The following is a 23,186-nucleotide window of genomic DNA, read 5'->3' on the forward strand; positions in this document are numbered from 1 at the left end:
AGTTTGAAGTTTTATTTCTCAAATGTTTGCTCAGAAGTTAATAACTAAATCATGCAGTAAAACTTGCAGCAATTCATTCGTCGTAAATCTTACCCACAAACTTTTAACATTTCAGCAAAATGTTTTACAACTACACTATCATCGTCAAAACATTTCCCAAACTAAACTAAATCAATCAGCTAGAAAAATTAAACAGTCTGTAAAATAAATTCTGATTTTTAAACAAAAACAATTCGTAAGAAAATACACAATCAATGATCAGCTAATATCATTGTCTGGCTTCAATCACTGATCACGTGATCACTATGGAGATCACGTGGTCACTATGGAGATCACGTGATCACTATGGAGATCACGTGATCACTATGGAGATGTCGTGTGCTCCTGATAACACTTATCACAAACCAACACAGGCGTGGTGTAGTTTTTCAGAGGTATACAAATTCTTTTACTCGCACAATTCCCGCAAAAAATATTCCCGCACGATCTACAGTGGTGTTTTCTCTTGAACTTCAGCGCGTTAAACCTCTCATGGCAGAGGTGACAATTCTGGACGGCGTGATCCGGTACCCACACTACCGGTCCCTGTCGATCCTCCGCAAGCGTTTCTCTCCACCAATCAAATCGCAGGAAATATTCCCGCCACAACACCATGTGACGGAGTGATACCCGTGGGTTTATAGGGTCTGTACTAAGATAATATCGCTCGTTTGTAAGCTCAGTTCTCATGGCGTCCAGCACGTCCCACAGCTGGAGCCTGTCTGCGGAGGAGCGCTCTTGAGGACAGTTCCTGAGGAAGGTGGTGGTCCAGCCGCTGCTGAACAGGTCACACAAAACAGTCAGGTACTCCTGAGTAAACTCAAACACGTCAGGGAACTGGACTAAGAACTGGTGGACTGCGTCCAGGAAGAGGAGGAATATTGGAGATTTCTGGCTGGGGTGGGCCATACCCAGTCTGTCGTGGAACCTGTGCCCAAAACTCAGCCACTCCCTCTCAACAAGTACTTGGAAGCCGGAATATGTACGATAGTAAGGGTCTACTAGTAACAGTGACAGTGAAGTTAGCTGACTCGTTCTATCCCATCCGTCCGAACAGTGCACCAGTGCCGCACCACCCGCCACTAAGTGCTGACTCACGAAATACGCGCCGCGCACCACACTCTGCACGTGCAGTAACCACTGAGACTGCTCCAGGCGGGTCTCCCATTTGGTGTTGCTCGGAGCATTGCACATAGCAGTGACTTTCTCGAAGCTGTCCCGGATAGCGTGGATATTGGCCATGTCAAGGAAGTTTAGTTTTGTGTTTTCGTAGTTGGCGACGTTTTCCATTCCTTTTCCTTTCATTTGGTTTCCTCTAGCTGCGATCTTAGACCTGAAATACAGAATTAATGTTGGTGATCTCGCCTTTCCATCTGTCCTGGTTTAGGACTTTAGGTGAAATTAAAAATACATGAATAATATTTAGATAAACTAAGGAAATTAAATGAAGCATGAAGCGATGAAGATAAGATGTCAGAAATTTGATATGTTTGACGTCAGTTTTTCAAATTTACGGTAGATGTAGAAGAAAAAGCCGTTTTTTAATATAATTATATCAAGTTGGTCACAGTCAGTCGATATCTTGCATCTGTCAAATCAAGTACCAACTGAACTAGAATTTATAAAATTCAACTTATTTATTTTTATCCCGGTTCAAATGTCACGCTTATCTTTGAGGGTCTAGTTACATACTGTTTACTATGCACCAATCATTATCAACTGGTATTATTTTACAGTGCAGTTCTAAAATTAAACATCTGATCAATTGTAGATAAGTAGACTGAATCCCGGATATGTTATTTCATTGTTTGTTCAAAACCTTTTCTTGCTTCTCCATATAAACATTCCCTAGTCTTGTTTCACTATCCGTGACAACATCAACACACACAATATGGGACAATCAAACTCTACAACACAGAGCAAACACGTGCGGTTCGCTAATCAGGATGAGATGAACGGAGCAGAATCGTTAGATCCACAGACAATCATGCGAATATGTGTCCACTCAATCAACAACATCGTACGGTCAACCGATATAGGATCTGAAGTAGACCCATTTGTCGAGATAAGAGCAAACGACTTGCTGCTCGGAGCAACAGAGCCTAAGAGAAGCAAAACTATAACTTCAGTGGAACAGTCTTTTCATGTCAGAACAGAAAGAAGCCCAAAAAACATGATCCTAAAGTTCTATTTGAAGGACAGGGATTATGGAAGTGAGGATGATATGCTAGGAGGAGGGTATTTCGATCTTGCGGAGGAGGACAGCACGTTGAAACAGACAGTTTATATGAAGTGGAAGGGAAAGGAGATCGCTAATATTGTTATAAGTGTGGACTTTCATAGTATTGCAGTCTTGAAGTAAATTGTTTTAGGTTTTCGTATGATTTGATAAAGATGGTGCATGTTATTTCTTTATTTTTTTTATCTGCACAATTTCAATTCTGATCATTTCAATGATCCACAGCATAAAACTTTCTTTGCAAAATGAATAAATCAGATGTAAATTGATAAACATATATTTTTAACACCGAAAATTTCATTGATCTACTGAAGAGAAAAGTAAAAACTAATTAAGTAAAATTGTTAAATAATTGATGAAGAATAAAATTGTAATCTACGATCTATTTATGGCAGAAAAACAAACCTTGCATCGAATATCATGAAAGGGAGATCTTTCCCACTTTTATTTCTAGAGAGCGTCTGGACAGATTCCAGAAAGAGTTCATCTTCTTTGCAGTTTTTCTGTAGGATGCCTGTTCGTGGCTGTGCACTTCGCATCAGAATCGCTCCTGAGTTATTTAGCCAGCTAAGAGCCGGAATCCTCCCTTTCGACCTGACACAAATTGGTTTTGAGGTTAAACACTTCTTTAGTAGTACAGGTTAAAACTTTTAAAAGGGTTTGGTATAAAAGTTAACCATCTGACTAATTTTGTGAACAATGTCATTAATGAAGACTAATAGGTATCTTTTTTCGCTCTTTTGAGAGGGTTAAAAATATTTGACAACATTTTGTTTATTACACTGAGTGGAGACTCTCATTTGTCCCAAATAATCGAACATTACCGAAGACTACTGAAACTATCTCTCTGACTAACCGGAACATGATGACACTAACAAGAGAAGAGCCAGCTTGGACCGGTACGTAGAACAAAGGAGGATAGGATTTGCATTGTCTGTAGTTCGTGTTGTCCACCTTCGTCCACCCTCTCATATCACCTAGGATATCACCAAGTTACGTTATACATCCTCGTGTGAGATATAGTGGCGGATATGAAATATGTGGCGCTGTGCCACTTCGTGCTAAGGTACATTTGAACCCCAGCTTTTTGGTAGTAAACAGAGATAACCATAAAAAGAGGGACCCGTTAGGAGCTTAATTTAATTAATTGCTGAAAATTAATTCTTCTTGTTCGGAGCTGGATATAAAATTATTTATTACAACATGTAATTTTTAAAGCTTTGGGAGCAGCAGCTAATAATTCGAACCCAGAACTCTCACCCTGTCGATTGTGCTCCTTATCCAGATTATACCGAGTAAACCCCGCCCTCTTCTCCACTGATATCTGCTTCAACAAGGAGTGACTGGGGGCACTCAACGTAGTGTTGTAGTGGTGGTATCGTATCCGCAACCGTAGGGCATCCATCTGCAGTTTCTTAGAGTGAGAGTGGATCTTTCTTTTGGGGGATTTTTGATCAGGTTCGTTCTCAGACTTTTGACTGGATTTTGATCCCCTGGAAGACTTTTGGCGTATTTTAGGTCACATGATTTCCTTCCAACCAGAGGAGGTTAATGATTTTATTAGTGTGAATACGGTTGTCCGTGGAAGTGCTTACCACCGAAAAGGGGAATTTCTTGGTGAACAATTGAATGCTTCAACACATCTGATTAAATTGAATAATTATAATTCCAATCTTTTAAAAACATATTATTGCGATCACTCTATAGTAACTCAATATATATATATATATATATGTACAGTACATACTAAGTAAGTATTGAATATATTAATATATAGTATTGAATACTCACGTCATGTAATAGGGCCCATCAGTTCAGCTGGCTAGACGACAGTTGACGGTTATTGAATCAGGTTACATTGGTCACGAAGCATCGTGTCTGGGTCATCTCTGGGATTATGTTATGTTATCAGTTATGCAATATTAATTATGCTAATTATGTTATGCTATGAATTTATGTTATGTTATGACTTATTATCCTTTGAAGTGGCGTTTTTCAACTTGTCGCGCCACTTTTTAACTTTGTATACGGGAGTCTACGCTCATAGCCTAAACTTAAAATTTGTGTTTTACAATTGAATTGAATGAGTTTGAAGTTTTATTTCTCAAATGTTTGCTCAGAAGTTAATAACTAAATCATGCAGTAAAACTTGCAGCAATTCATTCGTCGTAAATCTTACCCACAAACTTTTAACATTTCAGCAAAATGTTTTACAACTACACTATCATCGTCAAAACATTTCCCAAACTAAACTAAATCAATCAGCTAGAAAAATTAAACAGTCTGTAAAATAAATTCTGATTTTTAAACAAAAACAATTCGTAAGAAAATACACAATCAATGATCAGCTAATATCATTGTCTGGCTTCAATCACTGATCACGTGATCACTATGGAGATCACGTGGTCACTATGGAGATCACGTGATCACTATGGAGATCACGTGATCACTATGGAGATGTCGTGTGCTCCTGATAACACTTATCACAAACCAACACAGGCGTGGTGTAGTTTTTCAGAGGTATACAAATTCTTTTACTCGCACAATTCCCGCAAAAAATATTCCCGCACGATCTACAGTGGTGTTTTCTCTTGAACTTCAGCGCGTTAAACCTCTCATGGCAGAGGTGACAATTCTGGACGGCGTGATCCGGTACCCACACTACCGGTCCCTGTCGATCCTCCGCAAGCGTTTCTCTCCACCAATCAAATCGCAGGAAATATTCCCGCCACAACACCATGTGACGGAGTGATACCCGTGGGTTTATAGGGTCTGTACTAAGATAATACCGCTCGTTTGTAAGCTCTGTTCTCATGGCGTCCAGCACGTCCCACAGCTGGAGCCTGTCTGCGGAGGATCGCTCTTGAGGACAGTTCCTGAGGAAGGTAGTGGTCCAGCCGCTGCTGAACAGGTCACACAAAACAGTCAGGTACTCCTGAGTAAACTCAAACACGTCAGGGAACTGTACTAAGAACTGGTGGACTGCGTCCAGGAAGAGGAGGAATATTGGAGATTTCTGGCTGGGGTGGGCCATACCCAGTCTGTCGTGGAACCTGTGCCCAAAACTCAGCCACTCCCTCTCAACAAGTACTTGGAAGCCGGAATATGTACGATAGTAAGGGTCTACTAGTAACAGTGACAGTGAAGTTAGCTGACTCGTTCTATCCCATCCGTCCGAACAGTGCACCAGTGCCGCACCACCCGCCACTAAGTGCTGACTCACGAAATACGCGCCGCGCACCACACTCTGCACGTGCAGTAACCACTGAGACTGCTCCAGGCGGGTCTCCCATTTGGTGTTGCTCGGAGCGTTGCACATAGCAGTGACTTTCTCGAAGCTGTCCCGGATAGCGTGGATATTGGCCATGTCAAGGAAGTTTAGTTTTGTGTTTTCGTAGTTGGCGACGTTTTCCATTCCTTTTCCTTTCATTTGGTTTCCTCTAGCTGCGATCTTAGACCTGAAATACAGAATTAATGTTGGTGATCTCGCCTTTCCATCTGTCCTGGTTTAGGACTTTAGGTGAAATTAAAAATACATGAATAATATTTAGATAAACTAAGGAAATTAAATGAAGCATGAAGCGATGAAGATAAGATGTCAGAAATTTGATATGTTTGACGTCAGTTTTTCAAATTTACGGTAGATGTAGAAGAAAAAGCCGTTTTTTAATATAATTATATCAAGTTGGTCACAGTCAGTCCATATCTTGCATCTGTCAAATCAAGTACCAACTGAGCTAGAATTTATAAAATTCAACTTATTCATTTTTATCCCGGTTCAAATGTCACGCTTATCTTTGAGGGTCTAGTTACATACTGTTTACTATGCACCAATCATTATCAACTGGTATTATTTTACAGTGCAGTTCTAAAATTAAACATCTGATCAATTCTAGATAAGTAGACTGAATCCCGGATATGTTATTTCATTGTTTGTTCAAAACCTTTTCTTGCTTCTCCATATAAACATTCCCTTGTCTTATTTCACTATCCGCCACAACATCAACATCAGCAATATGGGACAATCAAACTCTGCAACACAGAGCAAACACGTGCGGTTCACAGATCAGGATGAGATAAACGGAGCAGAGTCGTTAGATCCACAGACAATCATGCGAATATGTGTCCACTCAATCAACAACATCGTACGGTCAACCGATATAGGATCTGAAGTAGACCCATTTGTCGAGATAAGAGCAAACGACTTGCTGCTCGGAGCAACAGAGCCTAAGAGAAGCAAAACTATAACTTCAGTGGAACAGTCTTTTCATGTCAGAACAGAAAGAAGCCCAAAAAACATGATCCTAAAGTTCTATTTGAAGGACAGGGATTATGGAAGTGAGGATGATATGCTAGGAGGAGGGTATTTCGATCTTGCGGAGGAGGACAGCACGTTGAAACAGACAGTTTATATGAAGTGGAAGGGAAAGGAGATCGCTAATATTGTTATAAGTGTGGACTTTCATAGTATTGCAGTCTTGAAGTAAATTGTTTTAGGTTTTCGTATGATTTGATAAAGATGGTGCATGTTATTTCTTTATTTTTTTTATCTGCACAATTTCAATTCTGATCATTTCAATGATCCACAGCATAAAACTTTCTTTGCAAAATGAATAAATCAGATGTAAATTGATAAACATATATTTTTAACACCGAAAATTTCATTGATCTACTGAAGAGAAAAGTAAAAACTAATTAAGTAAAATTGTTAAATAATTGATGAAGAATAAAATTGTAATCTATGATCTATTTATGGCAGAAAAACAAACCTTGCATCGAATATCATGAAAGGGAGCTCTTTCCCACTTTTATTTCTAGAGAGCGTCTGCACAGATTCCAGAAAGAGTTCATCTTCTTTGCAGTTTTTCTGTAGGATGCCTGTTCGTGGCTGTGCACTTCGCATCAGAATCGCTCCTGAGTTATTCAGCCAGCTAAGAGCCGGAATCCTCCCTTTCGACCTGACACAAATTGGTTTTGAGGTTAAACACATCTCTAGTAGTACAGGTTAAAACTTTTAAAAGGGTTTGGTATAATGGTTAACCATCTGACTAATTTTGTGAACATTGTCATTACTGAAGACTAATAGGTATCTTTTTTCGCTCTTTTGAGAGGGTCGATCATATTCGATTATTTGACAACATTTTGTTTATTACACTGAGTGGAGACTCTCATTTGTCCCGAATAATCGAACATTACCGAAGACTAGTAGACTACTGAAACTATCTCTCTGACTAACCGGAACATGATGACACTAACAAGGGAAGAGCCAGCTTGGACCGGTACGTAGAACAAAGGAGGATAGGATTTGCATTGTCTGTAGTTCGTGTTGTCCACCTTCGTCCACCCTCTCATATCACCTAGGATATCACCAAGTTACGTTATATATCCTCGTCTGAGATATAGTGGCGGATATGAAATATGTGGCGCTGTGCCACTTCGTGCTAAGGTACATTAGGACCCCAGCCTTATGGTAGTAAACAGAGATAACCATAAAAAGAGGGACCCGTTAGGAGCTTAATTTAATTAATTGCTGAAAATTAATTCTTCTTGTTCGAAGCTGGATATTAAATTATTTATTACAACATGTCATTTTTAAAGCTTTGAAAGCAGCAGCTAATTATTCGAACCCACAACTCTCACCCTGTCGATTGTGCTCCTTATCAAGATTATACCGAGTAAACCCCGCCCTCTTCTCCACTGATATCTGCTTCAACAAGGAGTGACTGGGGGCACTCAACGTAGTGTTGTAGTGGTGGTATCGTATCCGCAACCGTAGGGCATCCATCTGCAGTTTCTTAGAGTGAGAGTGGATCTTTCTTTTGGGGGATTTTTGATCAGGTTCGTTCTCAGACTTTTGACTGGATTTTGATCCCCTGGAAGACTTTTGGCGTATTTTAGGTCACATGATTTTCTTCCAACCAGAGCAGGTTGATGATTTTATTAGTGTGAATACGGTTGTCCGTGGAAGTGCTTATAAGAAATTCCGTACCACCGAAAAGGGGAATCTCTTGGTGAACAATTGAATGCTTCAACACATCTGATTAAATTGAATAATTATAATTCCAATCTTTTAAAAACATATTATTGCGATCACTCTATAGTAACTCACCCCATAACCACTGAGGTAGCTTGTAAAGCTGGACACACTGGTGCCAGTAAACAATCTGGTACGAGGTTGGTCATCTGATACATCCAAACTATCCACTGATTCCCCGTCAGAGAAATCTAGAATATGTTATAATTTTACTTTTATTTGATCTTAAAAGAAATTGAGTACATATTCAACCAAAATCATTCAAAACTTTGCATGTAAGACGTGTGCGCATGCTTTGTAGTGCGCCTTTCACATGAGTTTATCAAATGGGAAATTACAGTGTAATTATAGTGTAATTATAGTGTAATTATAGTGTAAATATAGTGTAATTACAATGTAATTATAGTGTTATCATAGTGTAACCGTACCAGTAACTTTAAAGGTGGGCAGGTCAAACATGTCGTCCTCACTAAACCCATCCTCTGGAAACTCAACCTTTAAACAAACAGAAAATATGAAACATTTCGAGTAATCATCTGGCAGACCAACCAAATATATTTTGTGAAATTCACTTACATCTTCAACAGGAACAATGAACATTAACATGCTGTTCTTGTGATGGAGCAGTTATTAATTGCAATCCACGTGTTAACACGTGGTTGCCACGTGTTAACCACGTGGTTGCCACGTGTTAACCACGTGGTTGCCACGTGTTAACCACGTGTTATTATTGATTTACTTGTCTTAACGTGTGCACATCTGTGTTATATAGCCGCTCAGCTGGAACACCTTCACCTTCACCTCCACCTCTATTAGAATACAAATCGTTTCCTAGCACGTCTTCGTCTGAAATACCCTGAAAATTACTGATAAACATCTGAAAATTCCCAAAAAAAACATACAAGATAAAAACATACTATGTGTTATTAAAGTATGTGAGCCAGATTTTTCCAATTTTAGACCCTCTCCTTCTCCTTACACAAAGCTTTTGTATATAAATTACAACTTTCCTAAATACTCTTCCTCCTAGGCTGCCTTAAGTTATAATATGCGAACGTTCACTTATTAATATGACCAGATGACGTGAAACACAAAAAGCAGAGAACTTGCTAAATCTAACATATGGATCTGTGATAATCATAACATAAACTCACAATAAATTTAGTACTATGTCTGCAACCTTACTATTATTTTTTGACAATACAACGAGTGTCATTTCTTCTTGACCAATGAAATGGGTGGTAAAGGTGTTTCCGTATTTTAACATATTTATGATCATTGGTTTTTAACGAATTTCTCTCTCCTTAACAATTAAAGGTGTCAGTCGAGTAAGCGATAAAAAATAACAGGTGGTTAAAGTTGAGAATCCTTTGTCTGCTTCGTTGAAGACATCAGTTGTAGCTTACGTAATGCCCGGATTAACATCTGGTTTAGAGTCCCGTGAACAATGAACAATAGGGACATGTTCATTGAACGTGTCCCTATTTAAGTGCTATAAAATTGGTATTTTTATCTACATTTTTCATTCTCGTCTGTTCTAACTTCCATTATGAAGTTTCTGTGGACCTTCTTTATCCTCCTCCTAACAACTCCATCCCTTCAAACTAACTTGAAGATAGTCAACACAAGATATGGTTCTCTTAGACCGGAACCTTGTGCTACAATATGTGCCGGAGAAACAGGACCCAACCCTTCATACACAAGATACAACGATGGACAGGTGGAGTTTCTTATCTTGGATATATACGTGAGCAAGTGCGGGTTTGTTGAAGTACCTATTGTTACAGTCCATCTGGAGGCTGATGTGACTTCTATAGCCCGGTGGACGCATTCAGCAAGCTTTGTTAGCCACTACAAGTTCACACTGTACGTTACGTCGAATACGAAAACCACAATCCTCTATCAGGATTGGAATTTCAATGTTATGTGGAGTGCTTTTGGATACAATTGTTGAAGAAATTGTCTGAATTTTATTTTATCTTTATCTTAAAAAGTGTATTTATCTTTGTTTACAGTCACGAACAAGTTAACTTGGTGAGTTGTACAAAATGTAAATTCACCCAATTTTACTTGATTATTAAAATTTTAAAAACACAGAAACTTCTAGAATCAGCTAACCTGAAGGGACGTCGCCTCGTTTGCCTCCCCGTCACTTGAGCAAATGTTGTCTGCTGAAAGGAAGGCTGAAATAGTTGTGTGTCTTTTTGGCCTTTCCTGTTTCGGGGGAGTCTTCATCTCCATCACCAGCTTATCTTCACCTGGTGGCAAAATAAACTCAATAATTAAAGTGATATTAGGTTTGCTTCGTTATCAAAAGATTGAGGATAATTCAATAGCGAAATTAACAGTCACTGATAACAATTAAAAGAAGCTAACATATAATGATATAATTTTTAGCAGGAAAGTTTCTGAATGTTCAGAGTCACTCACCCTGCTGTTTGCCAACCACATTAAAGGTGTCCTCTATGTGCTTTTTAAACTTTTGTCTCCGCGACATGTCTGGGACAAATATCTTGACCGTTCTACAATCAGCACATTTAATGGTGTAACAGCATTGTTTCTTACTGCCCTGTGATAATAAACATTGCTTACTTTCAAGTATAATATATAGGCCCTGTTTAACGTCAGTTCAGAGAAAAACAGGGTTTCACCAAACACAAACACAACCTTTGACATTCAAATATCTGGTGACATCATTTGACATTTCTGTTGGTTATAACACTAAAAGGTTCGTTCATACCGTCTGAACGTAAGATTTAGTGATGCCCAATATGTTCGAGAACGTAGTCCAGTTTGCCAGTCTTTTGTGTTCATCTTTCAAGGGGATCACCACCAATCTGTGGTGTCATGATCAAAATATGAGTTTGAAATTAGATTTTCAAATATTCACAGTATTGCGTGTATTTAAGTGAGAATAATCGGATACACAAATTAATAACAAATTACAGCACGCGACCACCTGGATTTAATTGCTCGCACTAAGCTGGCATTCGTTTGTCGTTGACGCGACCGACTGAGTAGGCTATCCACTCCGATAATCGTAACCGATAATTATCTCCGATAATTCGTTTAAAAAAGTTATCTGTTTATCTAGATAAAACATATTTTTATCGGTATAAAAATTCACTAGATATTACCGAAAATACTGCCACAACACTGTAAAATTGTAAAGAAATATTAGTGTTTTTGCCTTCCCAAGTAATCCAAGAAACAGTCCCAAACGTCTTCTAGTATAGAAGACTAGTATAGTAGTATAGAAGAGGTAGTTTACTTAGATGTGAGCTTAAGAGGTTTATTTACATTTGTATACCTATGGAACTGTAGAACTGTATGAACTGTAGAAATCCAGAGAAAGTTATTGACATTGTTCTCTTGAGGGTGCTGGCGTTTTACCTTACAACCATTCTGGAGACGGGAACGAGCATGTTACTGTTAACAAGAGTCAAAAATACCGGCAGGGCACTCAATTGAATTCCGTAAGTGTTCTGGGCGTGAAACATTGTCTTCAGGAGAAGGAATCTGTTGCTCCAAGTTATCAACAGGATAAGAAAACGGTTCACTGAATCACTTTAAATGCTTTACTGTTTCGAGGAGAATTGGTATTTGGTGCACTACTGTTTTTAGGAGAAGGAAACCGTTGGTCTACTGTTTTGAAGAGAACTAGTACACTACTGTTCTCAGGAGAAGGAAACCGGTGGTCTAATGTTTTGAAGAGAACTGGTGCACTACTGTTCTCAGGAGAAGGAAACCAGTGGTCTACTGTTTTGAAGAGAACTGGTGCACTACTGTTCTCAGGAGAAGGAAACCCTTGGTCTACTGTTTTGAAGAGAACTAGTGCGTTACTGTTCTCAGGAGAAGGAAACCAGTGGTCTACTGTTTTGAAGAGAACTGGTGCGTTACTGTTCTCAGGAGAAGGAAACCCTTGGTCTACTGTTTTGAAGAGAACTAGTGCGTTACTGTTCTCAGGAGAAGGAAACCCTTGGTCTACTGTTTTGAAGAGAACTAGTGCGTTACTGTTCTCAGGAGAAGGAAACCAGTGGTCTACTGTTTTGAAGAGAACTGGTGCACTACTGTTCTCAGGAGAAGGAAACCCTTGGTCTACTGTTCTGAAGAGAACTGGTGCGTTACTGTTCTCAGGAGAAGGAAACCAGTAGTCTACTGTTTTGAAGAGAACTAGTGCGTTACTGTCCAGTGTTCTCAGGAGAAGAAAACTGGTGGGGTCTACTGTTTTGAAGAGAACAAGTGCGTTACTGTTCCCAGGAGAAGGAAACCGTTAGTCTACTGTTTTGAAGAGAACTGGTGCACTTCTGCTCCCCGGAGAAGAAAACAGATGCTCTACTGTTTTGAAGAAAACTGGTGCACTTCTGCTCCCCGGAGAAGAAGACTGATGCTCTAATATTTTCAAAAGAAAGGAAGTGGTACTTTAGCAAGATTACTGGTAAACAGTAATAAAAGTCGACAATTAGTTTTTGCGAAATTTGGAAAAACATTTTGGCTTTGGCCTTCAGCAGAAAAATTATCGGTTTTATCGGTTTTATCTAGATAAAACCTAAATCTTTATCTGTTTATCTAGATAAAAGATTTCATACCGATAATGGATAGCCTACGACTGAGTATGCATGGGCGCGCGCGCGAACCATGTGCGTTTAACGCAACAAAGATAACAAAAATATTATTCGCGGCATACAATATTGCTATGAGAAGACCGTCTTTGGATCAAAAAAAGATATGTAGGGGCACTTGATTAAACGTAGAACAAACCTAAAATTTGTGAGATAAACATTGGATTGATACAGCTCATCACAGAGCTCGGAAACTATTCCAGGAACGTACAACTCGACTGTTTCAAATGACCCTGAAGGTTTATTTATTCATCCAAATTCTACTCACACTAGGTGACATTTTAAGACTTAGATTCTGCTTTAAATATTACCTGAAACAAGGAATGAATACTTACCGGGAAAATCAACAACATTTCCGTTCACTATAATCTTGTACTGCATGTTTTCGAAAGGAGTCACCTGGGTTCCCGTCCAACCGACAAAATCCTGTAATTTGAGACATCAACTACACACTATAACCACAAATATGTACCGACTGTGACAGTGGGTATTATATAAAGTAGTACTGTCAGCAACATCAATGTCATTCCTAGCAGACAAATCCACATCACTTGAGTTAGTATGTACATTGCAGTCACTTTCACTGAAACCGAAACTTACTGAAGGGGTAGATGTAAGAGTAACGTGGTACTTCAATCGAGGATGATTTGTTACATCTCGTCCGGGGGTTGCACCCCCAAACCCCTCTAAACACTGCTTGTTGGGGGTCAGGTAGAGGGTGGGGCTCATTACTCGTCCTATAAACTCATCTGCTTTACTCCTGATGAAACGTTTTGTTATAAGTATTACTCAGGAAAAAGTTGAGTTCGAAAAATATTCCTTTCGTTTTTGAAAAAAATAAAAGATGAAATGTAAGATAAAAGTGGTTTTATCTTACTGACCAATATAAGAAAGAAAAAAAAGCATTCTAAGGAATTCATGCTAACTATAAATTCTCGGATTTGTATCATAAAATGGAAACCATTAGTAAGGGCTTAGTAACTATTAGTAATCATTAGTAACCATTAGTAACCATTAGCAACTAAAATAATATGTACTAACTTGTCGTTGTATCTGATGTAGATATCTATGATAAGGTACTGCGCCTCGGGTGTGTAAAAACCCTCCTGGGCTCTCTTGATTGGTAGGTTTATTGACAAACGCTTGTTGAACTGAAACGAACAGTAATTACAATTTGTTCTTATTTATTATCACTATATATTGTATTATATCAATGTCAACTTTGTAGTACTAGGTCTTTTACAATCATATTATTTTTTATTACATCATATAACTTTATTCGAACCAAAAATAGAACATAAATGAACATCTTAAAGATCTGATAAGTAGTCGGAAAAAATAAATACGTATACAAAACTAAAAAAATGTGTTCTATCCTGCTCTATATCAGAGGCTAAAATTCTTAAACTGTACAAATCGTCTGTATTAACAAATAGAATCTTCCTGTTACCTAAATCAAATTTGTAATCATATGCAGGATGATATAGGATATACTTTGATTATAAGAGAGTTAGTGATAAAGTTATTTATATCATTACTACATTAACTACAAATCTAATGCATTTATTGCAGCACATCTCCTGCAGATTGCCGAAACTAGCCGAAATCAGCCGATTTCCGTAACGAATCACCGTAGTTTCATGTGTACCAGTGTACAATGTACAATGTACAATGTACATGATAACCAACCACATTCCTACCAAATACCTGTAATAATCCTGTATGTGTGTACTTTGTACAGTACTCTGCATATCGACATATTAAATCAATCACGAATATCAAATTTCAGGGTTCATCAAGGTATTTATTGTAGTAGTGAACGAAAGCGTGACGTCACGTCACGGTGACGTGGTATCAGGTATGTGGTACTGTTAAAGTGGGTAGTGGTAGTGGAAGTAGTAGTTTTCTAGTCCACTGTATAAGAGTATAGAGTTCAATGTGTGTTTTAAGTACTAATCTATATGGCGATAAAAAACTGCTAGATCGCTATCTGCTGTAAAACTTTAATTTTTAAGACTACAGTTACTATAGTTGCTTTAGTTACTATAATTATCAACTATAGTAATTGTAGTAACTATGGTTACTTAACTATAATCACAACCACACTATACCGTACCGCCCAAAAGATTATTCTCAGAAAGTTCATTATTAATGCATATTATCAGATGGCAAGTGATACTAATTTCTATAGATAATCGGGAAAAAAAGCAATAGAGGATCAATCTTGGCAAATGACTCCTTAAGCTGGACCACAATCCCTCAACAGATTGAAATTGAGTCACTTAAGTCACGTTTAGATAAAGTTGAGAGGCAGCAAAACTAGCAGGTTGCCACCCCATGGCAACATTATATATATTGGCTCTTTCACATATAATTTAGCAGGCATTTTAGCTTTTATACACAAATAGTGTTGGAATCTAATGCTGTAAAATTACAATATTGAAAACCCTGCCTCAATTAGTCACCCTGTCCGTCTATGAGGGTAATTCTAGAATTTTACATCTTGAACTGTCAGAAAACTCTGCGATGATTGAAATACATTAAAACCTTGAGAGTTATTTGATATTTTAACTGGTTTTAAACCACCGAACAATCGTATGTTGCAACTTTATATACTATGCTCAGCATAGTCTATGCTGTTGAAGAATCAAACCTGAGATTAACTAAAAGCTGCAAATTTGGCGAATTGTTCAACTTGATCGCGGTGTTTTTCCCCAGCACCTGCTTTCTTTTTTCTTTTACTAGAAAATATCATTAATCTGACGGAAACAACTACCCAGGTGTGCTCACTTTCTCTGTTTATGACTAACGAGAAACATAAAGTTGCTGTCTAGGACTAGTAATATCACATTGTATCATTAGTAATAGTGACCGAACGAGTAATGTGAACCGTTAAACTAGCAATTACGGCCGCAGCTGTTCGTTTACCATCTCGTTGGTTAATCATGATTCCATAAACCATATTTAACCGTAGAAGATTATCGTGTAGTTTATAAATATTATAATTAATGCTAACGATGGTCCTTGTTCAATTGCAGATTTCTACAGTTTTAATATTCCATGCGGCCGTTACGGCGTTACTTTCTCTCCCTTCCCAAATTTCTTTGTTTACCGTTCACCCCTTCTGTAAGTGTTAGGACTGTTCGATAGGCTACTTGGTAATAAGGGCCCGACTTTTGAGCCAGTTGCTTCCCACTGGAGAGCTTGTAATGTGACAATCAGTTTAATGTTCAACCCGCGTAGCAATGTTTTAGATACACAATCGTTGAGTTTATATGACATAGACGTGCACCACCGCGATTAGCCGCCACCGCCACGAAATTTTTCTACATTGTAGAGTGATATTAAGAAATCAATTCATATACATCAGTTACCCAACCAAATTACCATCATGTACACACAGACCGCGGTTTGGATATCTAGTAATATCTATCCGACCAATTTTGGCGTCCAGACCGCCGCCACCTAAAAGTAACACGGTGCACATCTCTGTTAAATGAATCTTTGAATACCCCCCCCCCCCCCCCCCTAAGTCTCATACCTTGACGCAGTCGGCTTCAGGGACCTGCATGTTGGTTCGGATCTGGTGTCCTCCACATATTACAGTGCATAACACCAGGTTACTGGCACTTTGAGGGGGCAGATCGTGTACCTCGTCAACTGGGAAATAGTGGTGTTATCACTGGGTAGTGTAGTGTGGCATGGTGTAATGGGTGCGGAGTGGTGGGTGTGGTGTGGTGTGGTGTGGTGTGGTGTAGTCTAGTGTAGTGTAGTGAGTGTAGTGTAGTGTAGTGTAGTGTAGTGTAGTGTAGTGTAGTGTAGTGTAGTGTAGTGTAGTGAGTGTAGTGCAAGTGTAGTGTAGTGTAGTGTAGTGTAGTGTAGTGTAGTGTAGTGTAGTGTAGTGTAGTGTAGTGTAGTGTAGTGTAGTGTAGTGTAGTGTAGTGTAGTGTACTGTAGTTCTTCCTCAGGTGTAGTACTGAGCTGTTCATAGTTTGACTGAAAAATAGAGATGCACATCCAAATTTTAGGGCGCAGTTGCCATGGAAATGTACAAAAAATGAGTTTTTTGCAATTTTTGACGAAAGTGAGCACTTTAGGCTATACTAGCAGGAACCCGTCTAACCCTAAAGTGGTGTCAAGACTCGAGAGACTAAAATAATTATTACCTATTTAATTCGCGTTTTTGACACCACTTGAGAGTCCAAATTTTGGGCACTAAAATTATTATTCCTTGGCCAATTTTTTATTTTTTCATGCTGATTTGAAGGCCATTAAAGCATTTGACCCAGTCAAAAAAGTTTCAGTTGTATATGTTTTACGGTTTTTGCGGAAAGTCGCGTTAAAGTTGATGCCGTGGTGTCAGTAAAATGGCACGGATATATACACATATATATATCGTCTCGCTTTATATATAGTAAGATGTATATTAATAAGTCTCATATAAATATGCTGATTCCGCATCTTTTAAGCCTAATTTTAGCTCTGTAGGTGCAATGGGTCCTGAGATATCGAATTTTTCCAGATTTCTGAGGTTCGCGAGCGCGGTTGTCATGGAAACGGCTTGGGGAACACCTAAATTTCCGAATTTTTCAAAAATAATTTTTTTGGTTACTATTTACGTCCATGGGGATGTACAAAAAACTTTCCAAGATGATCAGACGAAAAAGTGAAAATTCAGGTCAGTCTAGTGTAGTGTAGTGTAGTGTAGTGTAGTGTAGTGTAGTGTAGTGTAGTGTAGTGTAGTGTAGTGTAGTGGGTGTGGTGTAGTGTAGTGTAGTGTAGTGTAGTGTAGTGTAGTGTAGTGGATGTGGTGTAGTGTAGTGTAGTGTAGTGTAGTGGGTGTGGTGTAGTGTAGTGTAGTGTAGTGTAGTGTAGTGTAGTGTAGTGTAGTGTAGTGTAGTGTAGTGTAGTGTAGTGTAGTGTAGTGTAGTGTGGTGTGGTGTGGTGTGGTGTGGTGTGGTGTGGTGTGGTGTGGTGTGGTGTGGTGTGGTGTGGTGTGGTGTGGTGTGGTGTGGTGTAGTGTAGTGTAGTGTAGTGTAGTGTGGTGTAGTGTGGTGGGTGTGAGAATAGTAACATTCTGTTACATACATGCATGTTACACATACATGCGAACGTCAAACTTTGATTTCCAATTGAAGATGCTACATCAAAAAATCATATATAAAATTGGAAAGAGCCAAAAAATTTGATTCAACATAATATTTCCTTGTGTTTCATACCTAGCAGCTCGACAGTAGACATGACCACCACGCCGGACCTTTCTCCATTGCTAGTATGTTCCTCCATTGCATCGTTTATCATCGGTTCTATGGGGTCTGCTATTTGTTGTAATGCTGCTGATACATCACTGTAGAACCTACTGCTCATTTATACTTCATCTGTACTATCACGGGAGTTAATATCAAGATACAACCAGATAAGATAGATAGTGAGATAATATAGATAGTGAGATAAGATAGTGAAAACTCTAGATATTGTAATAAATTAAAAATTTTTTAGAGGTAGTAAGGAACTCTGGAGATTGTGTTAGATATTATAGATCGTATCAAATGTCAGTCAAAGTTTCTAAATTTGTACACGTTGGAATTTGGAGAGCAGCCGTTTAATCAAGTTAATGCTATTTTTAAATCACGAGATTGTTGGAGCAGAGTAAGTTGACAATTAAATCACGACTGTGTAAATACAGGTTCGCCACCTGACGGAGCAATGTAGTATATTTGTCATAATATAACAGTTCTTTAGATATCCTCTGTAATTTGTATTGTCTCATAGCTTCCTTTATTTCATTGAAAAATTGAAACATCGCGAAAGCATTCCTTAATCACATGTTACAATGTTACCAGTTAAGTATCAGCTGATTCATTGTTATTGAGCTTTAAATCCAAATCACATCAATCTAAAATCAGTTACAAAATCTAGGCTATCGTTAAGATTTCCGGATAACCAAGTTCTTTCAGCTCTTGCCGATTATGAGCCTGACAGAGCCCCCAGTCCCCAAGTCTCACGTCAGCAATAGAAGAACAATATATTAGTCTAACGTAATTAGAGAGCACCGCCCACTTTTAAATACCTTTACAGTTGAATTACTACAGTTCATTGCCCCTAATATTGCAGGCCCTGTTCGGTGTGTTATTTGAGATAAATAACACAGTCAACGCATCAACAGTCAAACACAACCTTTGTTTTGTACTCCTCTATTGAGTTAATCTCTCACAATAACTCTTACTATCTCCTCAGTTCAGTTATTGGACTGTAGTAAGTTTTCAGTTTTGACAAAGAAAAACGTCGAGCAGAAAACATAACTACAGAGCCAGCGAGTTGTCTTCTGCCTTCTTTACTTGATTTTATTATGTACACTACAGTTTCTCCTGCAATATCTAGCAATATTGTATTATAAACACAATACAGCACTATTCTACATTGTTAAGTGCGATTAATTTTTCCTTAATTAAAGATTGCGGCTTTGGATATATGTGCACCAGTTATTAAAACAATGCTTAGCTTACAATGTATACAACCCATATTGTACTCGGTGTAGACTCGTTCGTTTTGTTTGACATATATTTAAACCTTTGTTTCACCGAGCCTTTGAAATATGCACAGATTTGGATTTTGGGCATGGATTCCACAAATTAGGTAATGCCTCGACTTGTTATTCATCATAAATATGAAGAATATACCGTGCTACCAAATAACATCGTTTTTTAACCGATATAGAGACGCAATAGAAACGACAGGGACTGATTGTGACAGGCAACACCACGTGCTGTGTACTAATACAATAGCTTGGTTGGTCGGTCACGTGATACTCGACAATGGTTCTACCCATTCATTCACCCTGACTTTGATTATCAGAGCCCATTGTGTGTCAAATTGACAAAGATATGCTTTTGTTTGCTGAGATCTACAGTTGTGAGTTGAGTTGTATAATTTACTCTTGGTTTGTGATTTGAAGTTGTGCTGTTGTAGGAACAGGAACTGTTTCCTTATTTAACTATGTTTGAGATACCATAATGTTTTGTAGTGCAATATTTTATGGCAGTAGCACTAGCATGGGATTGAAAGAGGTATCAAACTTCGTACTAAAATATACCAATTTAAGTCAAAATTGTGGCACTGTTAGAATTATCTAAATCACAACAAAATAATGATATAAAATTTAAAAATTGCTGTCCTATTTCAATCGGATCAACACGACAGCTCTTTCCAACGAAAATCATGACAAATTACTAACCTCATTGAAACTAACAAATGATTAATGTCGATAAAATATACTTATTTAATTCTAGGATAAGTCTACCAGCTGATATTATGTATATTTATTGAAAAATGTTGTGTACATCATACTATCATAGCTAGCTGAAGAAAAGTTACGTAGTGCTGAACTAAAGGAAGTAAAGCAGCAGAAACATGACGTGAGAAGGTCTGTGTGATGCCGGATAATCAGGATCAGGAGCCCATCATCCAGGATGACGCAACAATCTTCCCGTTTGAGACCACTGGAGATCCCCAACAAAAGCTAACAATCGATGAGCTGTATGACCATGCCGGGTTCAAACTGCTGAGTTTCAACACTACCGCAGCAGCGGGTGTGGGTTTGTTCATGTTCGGGACTCTGATCATGTATGTTCAGTTGATTTGTCAGTACATGCTGTGCAAGGAAGAGATGACAGAAGTGGAGGTGGTGGCTGTTAAAATCATTGTTATCCTTGGATTGATAATGGGTGAGGTTGATTATAATTGACGATTCAATTATTGTAAAACGTTTATTGTTGAACAATTACAGTATGAGTGGTACAAGAAAAACGCAACTTTTTGGACTCCTCAAACTACATTCATTTTGTTATCATCCTCAACCATTTTTATAACCAGTTTAAAATGTAATACACTCCCTATGCAAGAAAGAGAGCTATATTGACACAACCAGCTGTATAAAGTAATACTCTTTTAAGAAAAGGTTTCATTTGGCTATGTTTTTTTTTCAAAACTAATAAATTGTTTTGCAGGTTTGCCATTGAGTGGAGTGATTTCTGACAAGATCGGTAGAACCAAAGCAGCACTAGCAGGAGCCTATGTAGTGTTTATATGCTGGCTTCTCAGTGCTATCAGTGTCACACTTCTGTTTGCAACAATGCTTTGTGTCGGAGGCGGATTTGCTTTCCTTCTCCCCTCCTCGATTATATTTGCTTTTGAAAACTCATCTCTGCACCAGCATACTAGGTATAACTCCATTAAAATGGTTCTTTGGTATTGCAGTTCTGTAATAAGGTTTCTACATTCCATTTGGTCACAGTGGTCATTTCCACAAATTTAATCAGATCCACATTTCCAATCATCTTTACATTTGTAGTTATCTCTGCCACCCAACCTAAATACTGTTTAATTATATGATCTCCTCAGAGTTGCTCTAATAGTGTTTGGGGAGTACATTCTCGGACAAGTGTACTGTCTTGTGCTGTTCAGTACACTGATAGAGCTCATCGGATGGCATCTGGTTACTGTTATACTTGTTTTTCCTGTCATCCTCTTGCTTACTTTCTTCCATATGACAAGTGGTTCCCCAAGGTAATGTGTTTGCCAGATAATAATGTTAACTTTTCTTTTAATTGCATCTCAGAATATCAGCCAGATCAGCGTTTGTATAAAAGTGATGTTATAGTAACATTACAAAGAATCTTGTACCTTTCAGGTTTTTATCGATATCAGGGAGACATTCCACAGCCTACGAGCATCTCTTGATGTTGCACAAAAAGAACAGTGTTCCCATGATGCAGGGCAGGCTCAAAAGCCAGGAAATTGAAGGGCGAGGAAAGTGCTGTGGACCTTGTAACATGCTGAACTTACGAACCACAATCCTGCTCTTCGTTCTCTTCTTTGCCCTTTCATTTTGCTACTATAGCACATCTTATGGAGTGTTCAGGTCACTGGTAGAATACGGTATCTGCGAAAGCGATAAAATTATTGAAGTTCTAACTTGTGAAAATATTGATGGAAAATCCTACCTTGTCACCTCCCTTTTGGCTTTAGTGCCAGATCTGTTAGGACTTTTATTTGCCCTGTTCATAAGTGAAGCAGCTGGTAAGAAAGTGAGCATGTCAATTCTAGCAGCTGTAGCTGGTGCAGCTGTATTGGCTAATTCTGTCTGCATCCAACCAGCAGCACTTACACTTATTGAGCTGGGACTTGTAAGAGGGTTTACTTTTGGTGCGCTTGTCATTGTCATAATATATGCCTTAGAAGTGTACACCACAGACAAGCGTTGCACATCTTTCGCTTACCTTTTGATTTTTTATTCACTAGGAATGTTAATCGCTGGAACTTTTACCTTTGAGTTAAGACAATCTGCCTCTCTTATATTCATTGTGTTAGGGGTCGTTCTTTTTCTTTCATTGATACCAATATTGTTTTTGGACAGTGTAGGAAAGAGAGATGTAGATGAAAACTTGGATGAACAGCAGTCATTGACAACTAGCTAGATAGTAGCTCACATGTTTAACTCATATCAAACAATGACAAACAAAAAACTTGCTGATTGTAATTTCTTATTGTAATTTCTTATTGATCTATTTAAGAAAAACATTGTTAAAATTTGCAGTGGTACAACACTTTCTTTACAAAGAATTTTATAGTATGATATTTTGCTGAATTGGATTTAGTAGAAGGTTTCTGAATTTAACTTAAATTTTACAGCTCATTTCAAAATATGATATGATGATTACCATTCCCAATTATTGTACATGTATTTGAAAAATTTCTGCATTCTGTTAACTGACGTTTTTATGCTTTAACTAAGCATTGAGATCAACTACCCGGGTTGAGAGTTCATGAGGATCAGTTTGTCCATACATACAATTTATATCAATGATTCCAATAATGTTTAATTTGCGAATTCATAAACAACACAAAACGCAAACAGTAAATGTTATGAAACTGTTTTTAAACCTTAAATTAAATGTAAATATTAAAGTGTTTACGCTTTTTTTGGTGCATGGTAGTTTTTGAGGACTTCGCCGCTTCGACGCACAAACTAGCATTCTTGCTTTGCATTGAAGCAAGATCGTTGACAATATCGTTGACAATATCGTTGCTCTGCTTCGCAAGGTAACGATCTGGAAGGGTTGACATCGTTAATCAGTGGTAGTTTTGATACGCGCGGCGCAAGCGAAATGATATAACGCACGAAAGTTATGATTTAATTCATGCGATGTCATATATCATATCAATTATTCGCAGCTCGGTGAGACTTAATTGA

The 23,186-nt window shown here is 38.2% G+C and overlaps 3 protein-coding genes across 4 annotated transcripts; 1 reads left to right on the plus strand and 2 right to left on the minus strand.

Annotated features, from left to right (window-relative positions):
• Positions 1 to 54: 54 nt before the first annotated feature.
• On the minus strand, positions 55 to 3,773 carry LOC134816372 (myotubularin-like). Its single transcript, XM_063825193.1, has 4 exons — positions 3,539 to 3,773; positions 3,135 to 3,255; positions 2,684 to 2,872; positions 55 to 1,372 (listed from the first exon to the last, which is right to left on the minus strand). Exons 1-4 carry the CDS (start codon positions 3,681 to 3,683, stop codon positions 364 to 366), a joined length of 1,464 nt encoding a protein of 487 aa, XP_063681263.1. The 5' UTR covers positions 3,684 to 3,773; the 3' UTR covers positions 55 to 363.
• Positions 3,774 to 4,366: 593 nt separating this feature from the next.
• LOC134816373 (uncharacterized) lies at positions 4,367 to 18,319 on the minus strand. Of its 2 annotated transcripts, none has more exons than XM_063825194.1 (16): positions 18,154 to 18,319; positions 16,476 to 16,594; positions 13,976 to 14,085; positions 13,535 to 13,694; positions 13,270 to 13,360; positions 13,074 to 13,167; positions 11,053 to 11,149; positions 10,743 to 10,881; positions 10,431 to 10,570; positions 9,052 to 9,168; positions 8,741 to 8,807; positions 8,388 to 8,503; positions 7,919 to 8,159; positions 7,515 to 7,635; positions 7,048 to 7,236; positions 4,367 to 5,736 (listed from the first exon to the last, which is right to left on the minus strand). In XM_063825194.1, exons 1-16 carry the CDS (start codon positions 18,299 to 18,301, stop codon positions 4,728 to 4,730), a joined length of 2,958 nt encoding a protein of 985 aa, XP_063681264.1. In that variant the 5' UTR covers positions 18,302 to 18,319; the 3' UTR covers positions 4,367 to 4,727. The 2 variants fall into 2 exon arrangements, with proteins under 2 accessions (XP_063681264.1, XP_063681266.1); XM_063825196.1 differs by having other exon boundaries at positions 4,370 to 5,736; positions 7,919 to 8,063.
• A 1,968-nt stretch (positions 18,320 to 20,287) lies between these two features.
• On the plus strand, positions 20,288 to 22,697 carry LOC134816845 (putative metabolite transport protein YyaJ). Its single transcript, XM_063825841.1, has 4 exons — positions 20,288 to 20,658; positions 20,941 to 21,154; positions 21,335 to 21,499; positions 21,624 to 22,697. Exons 1-4 carry the CDS (start codon positions 20,367 to 20,369, stop codon positions 22,408 to 22,410), a joined length of 1,458 nt encoding a protein of 485 aa, XP_063681911.1. The 5' UTR covers positions 20,288 to 20,366; the 3' UTR covers positions 22,411 to 22,697.
• Positions 22,698 to 23,186: the final 489 nt, after the last annotated feature.

Source organism: Bolinopsis microptera, chromosome 6 (assembly GCF_026151205.1).
Source record: "Bolinopsis microptera isolate Bmic1 chromosome 6, MBARI_Bmic_1.0, whole genome shotgun sequence".
Lineage (NCBI taxonomy): Eukaryota > Metazoa > Ctenophora > Tentaculata > Lobata > Bolinopsidae > Bolinopsis > Bolinopsis microptera.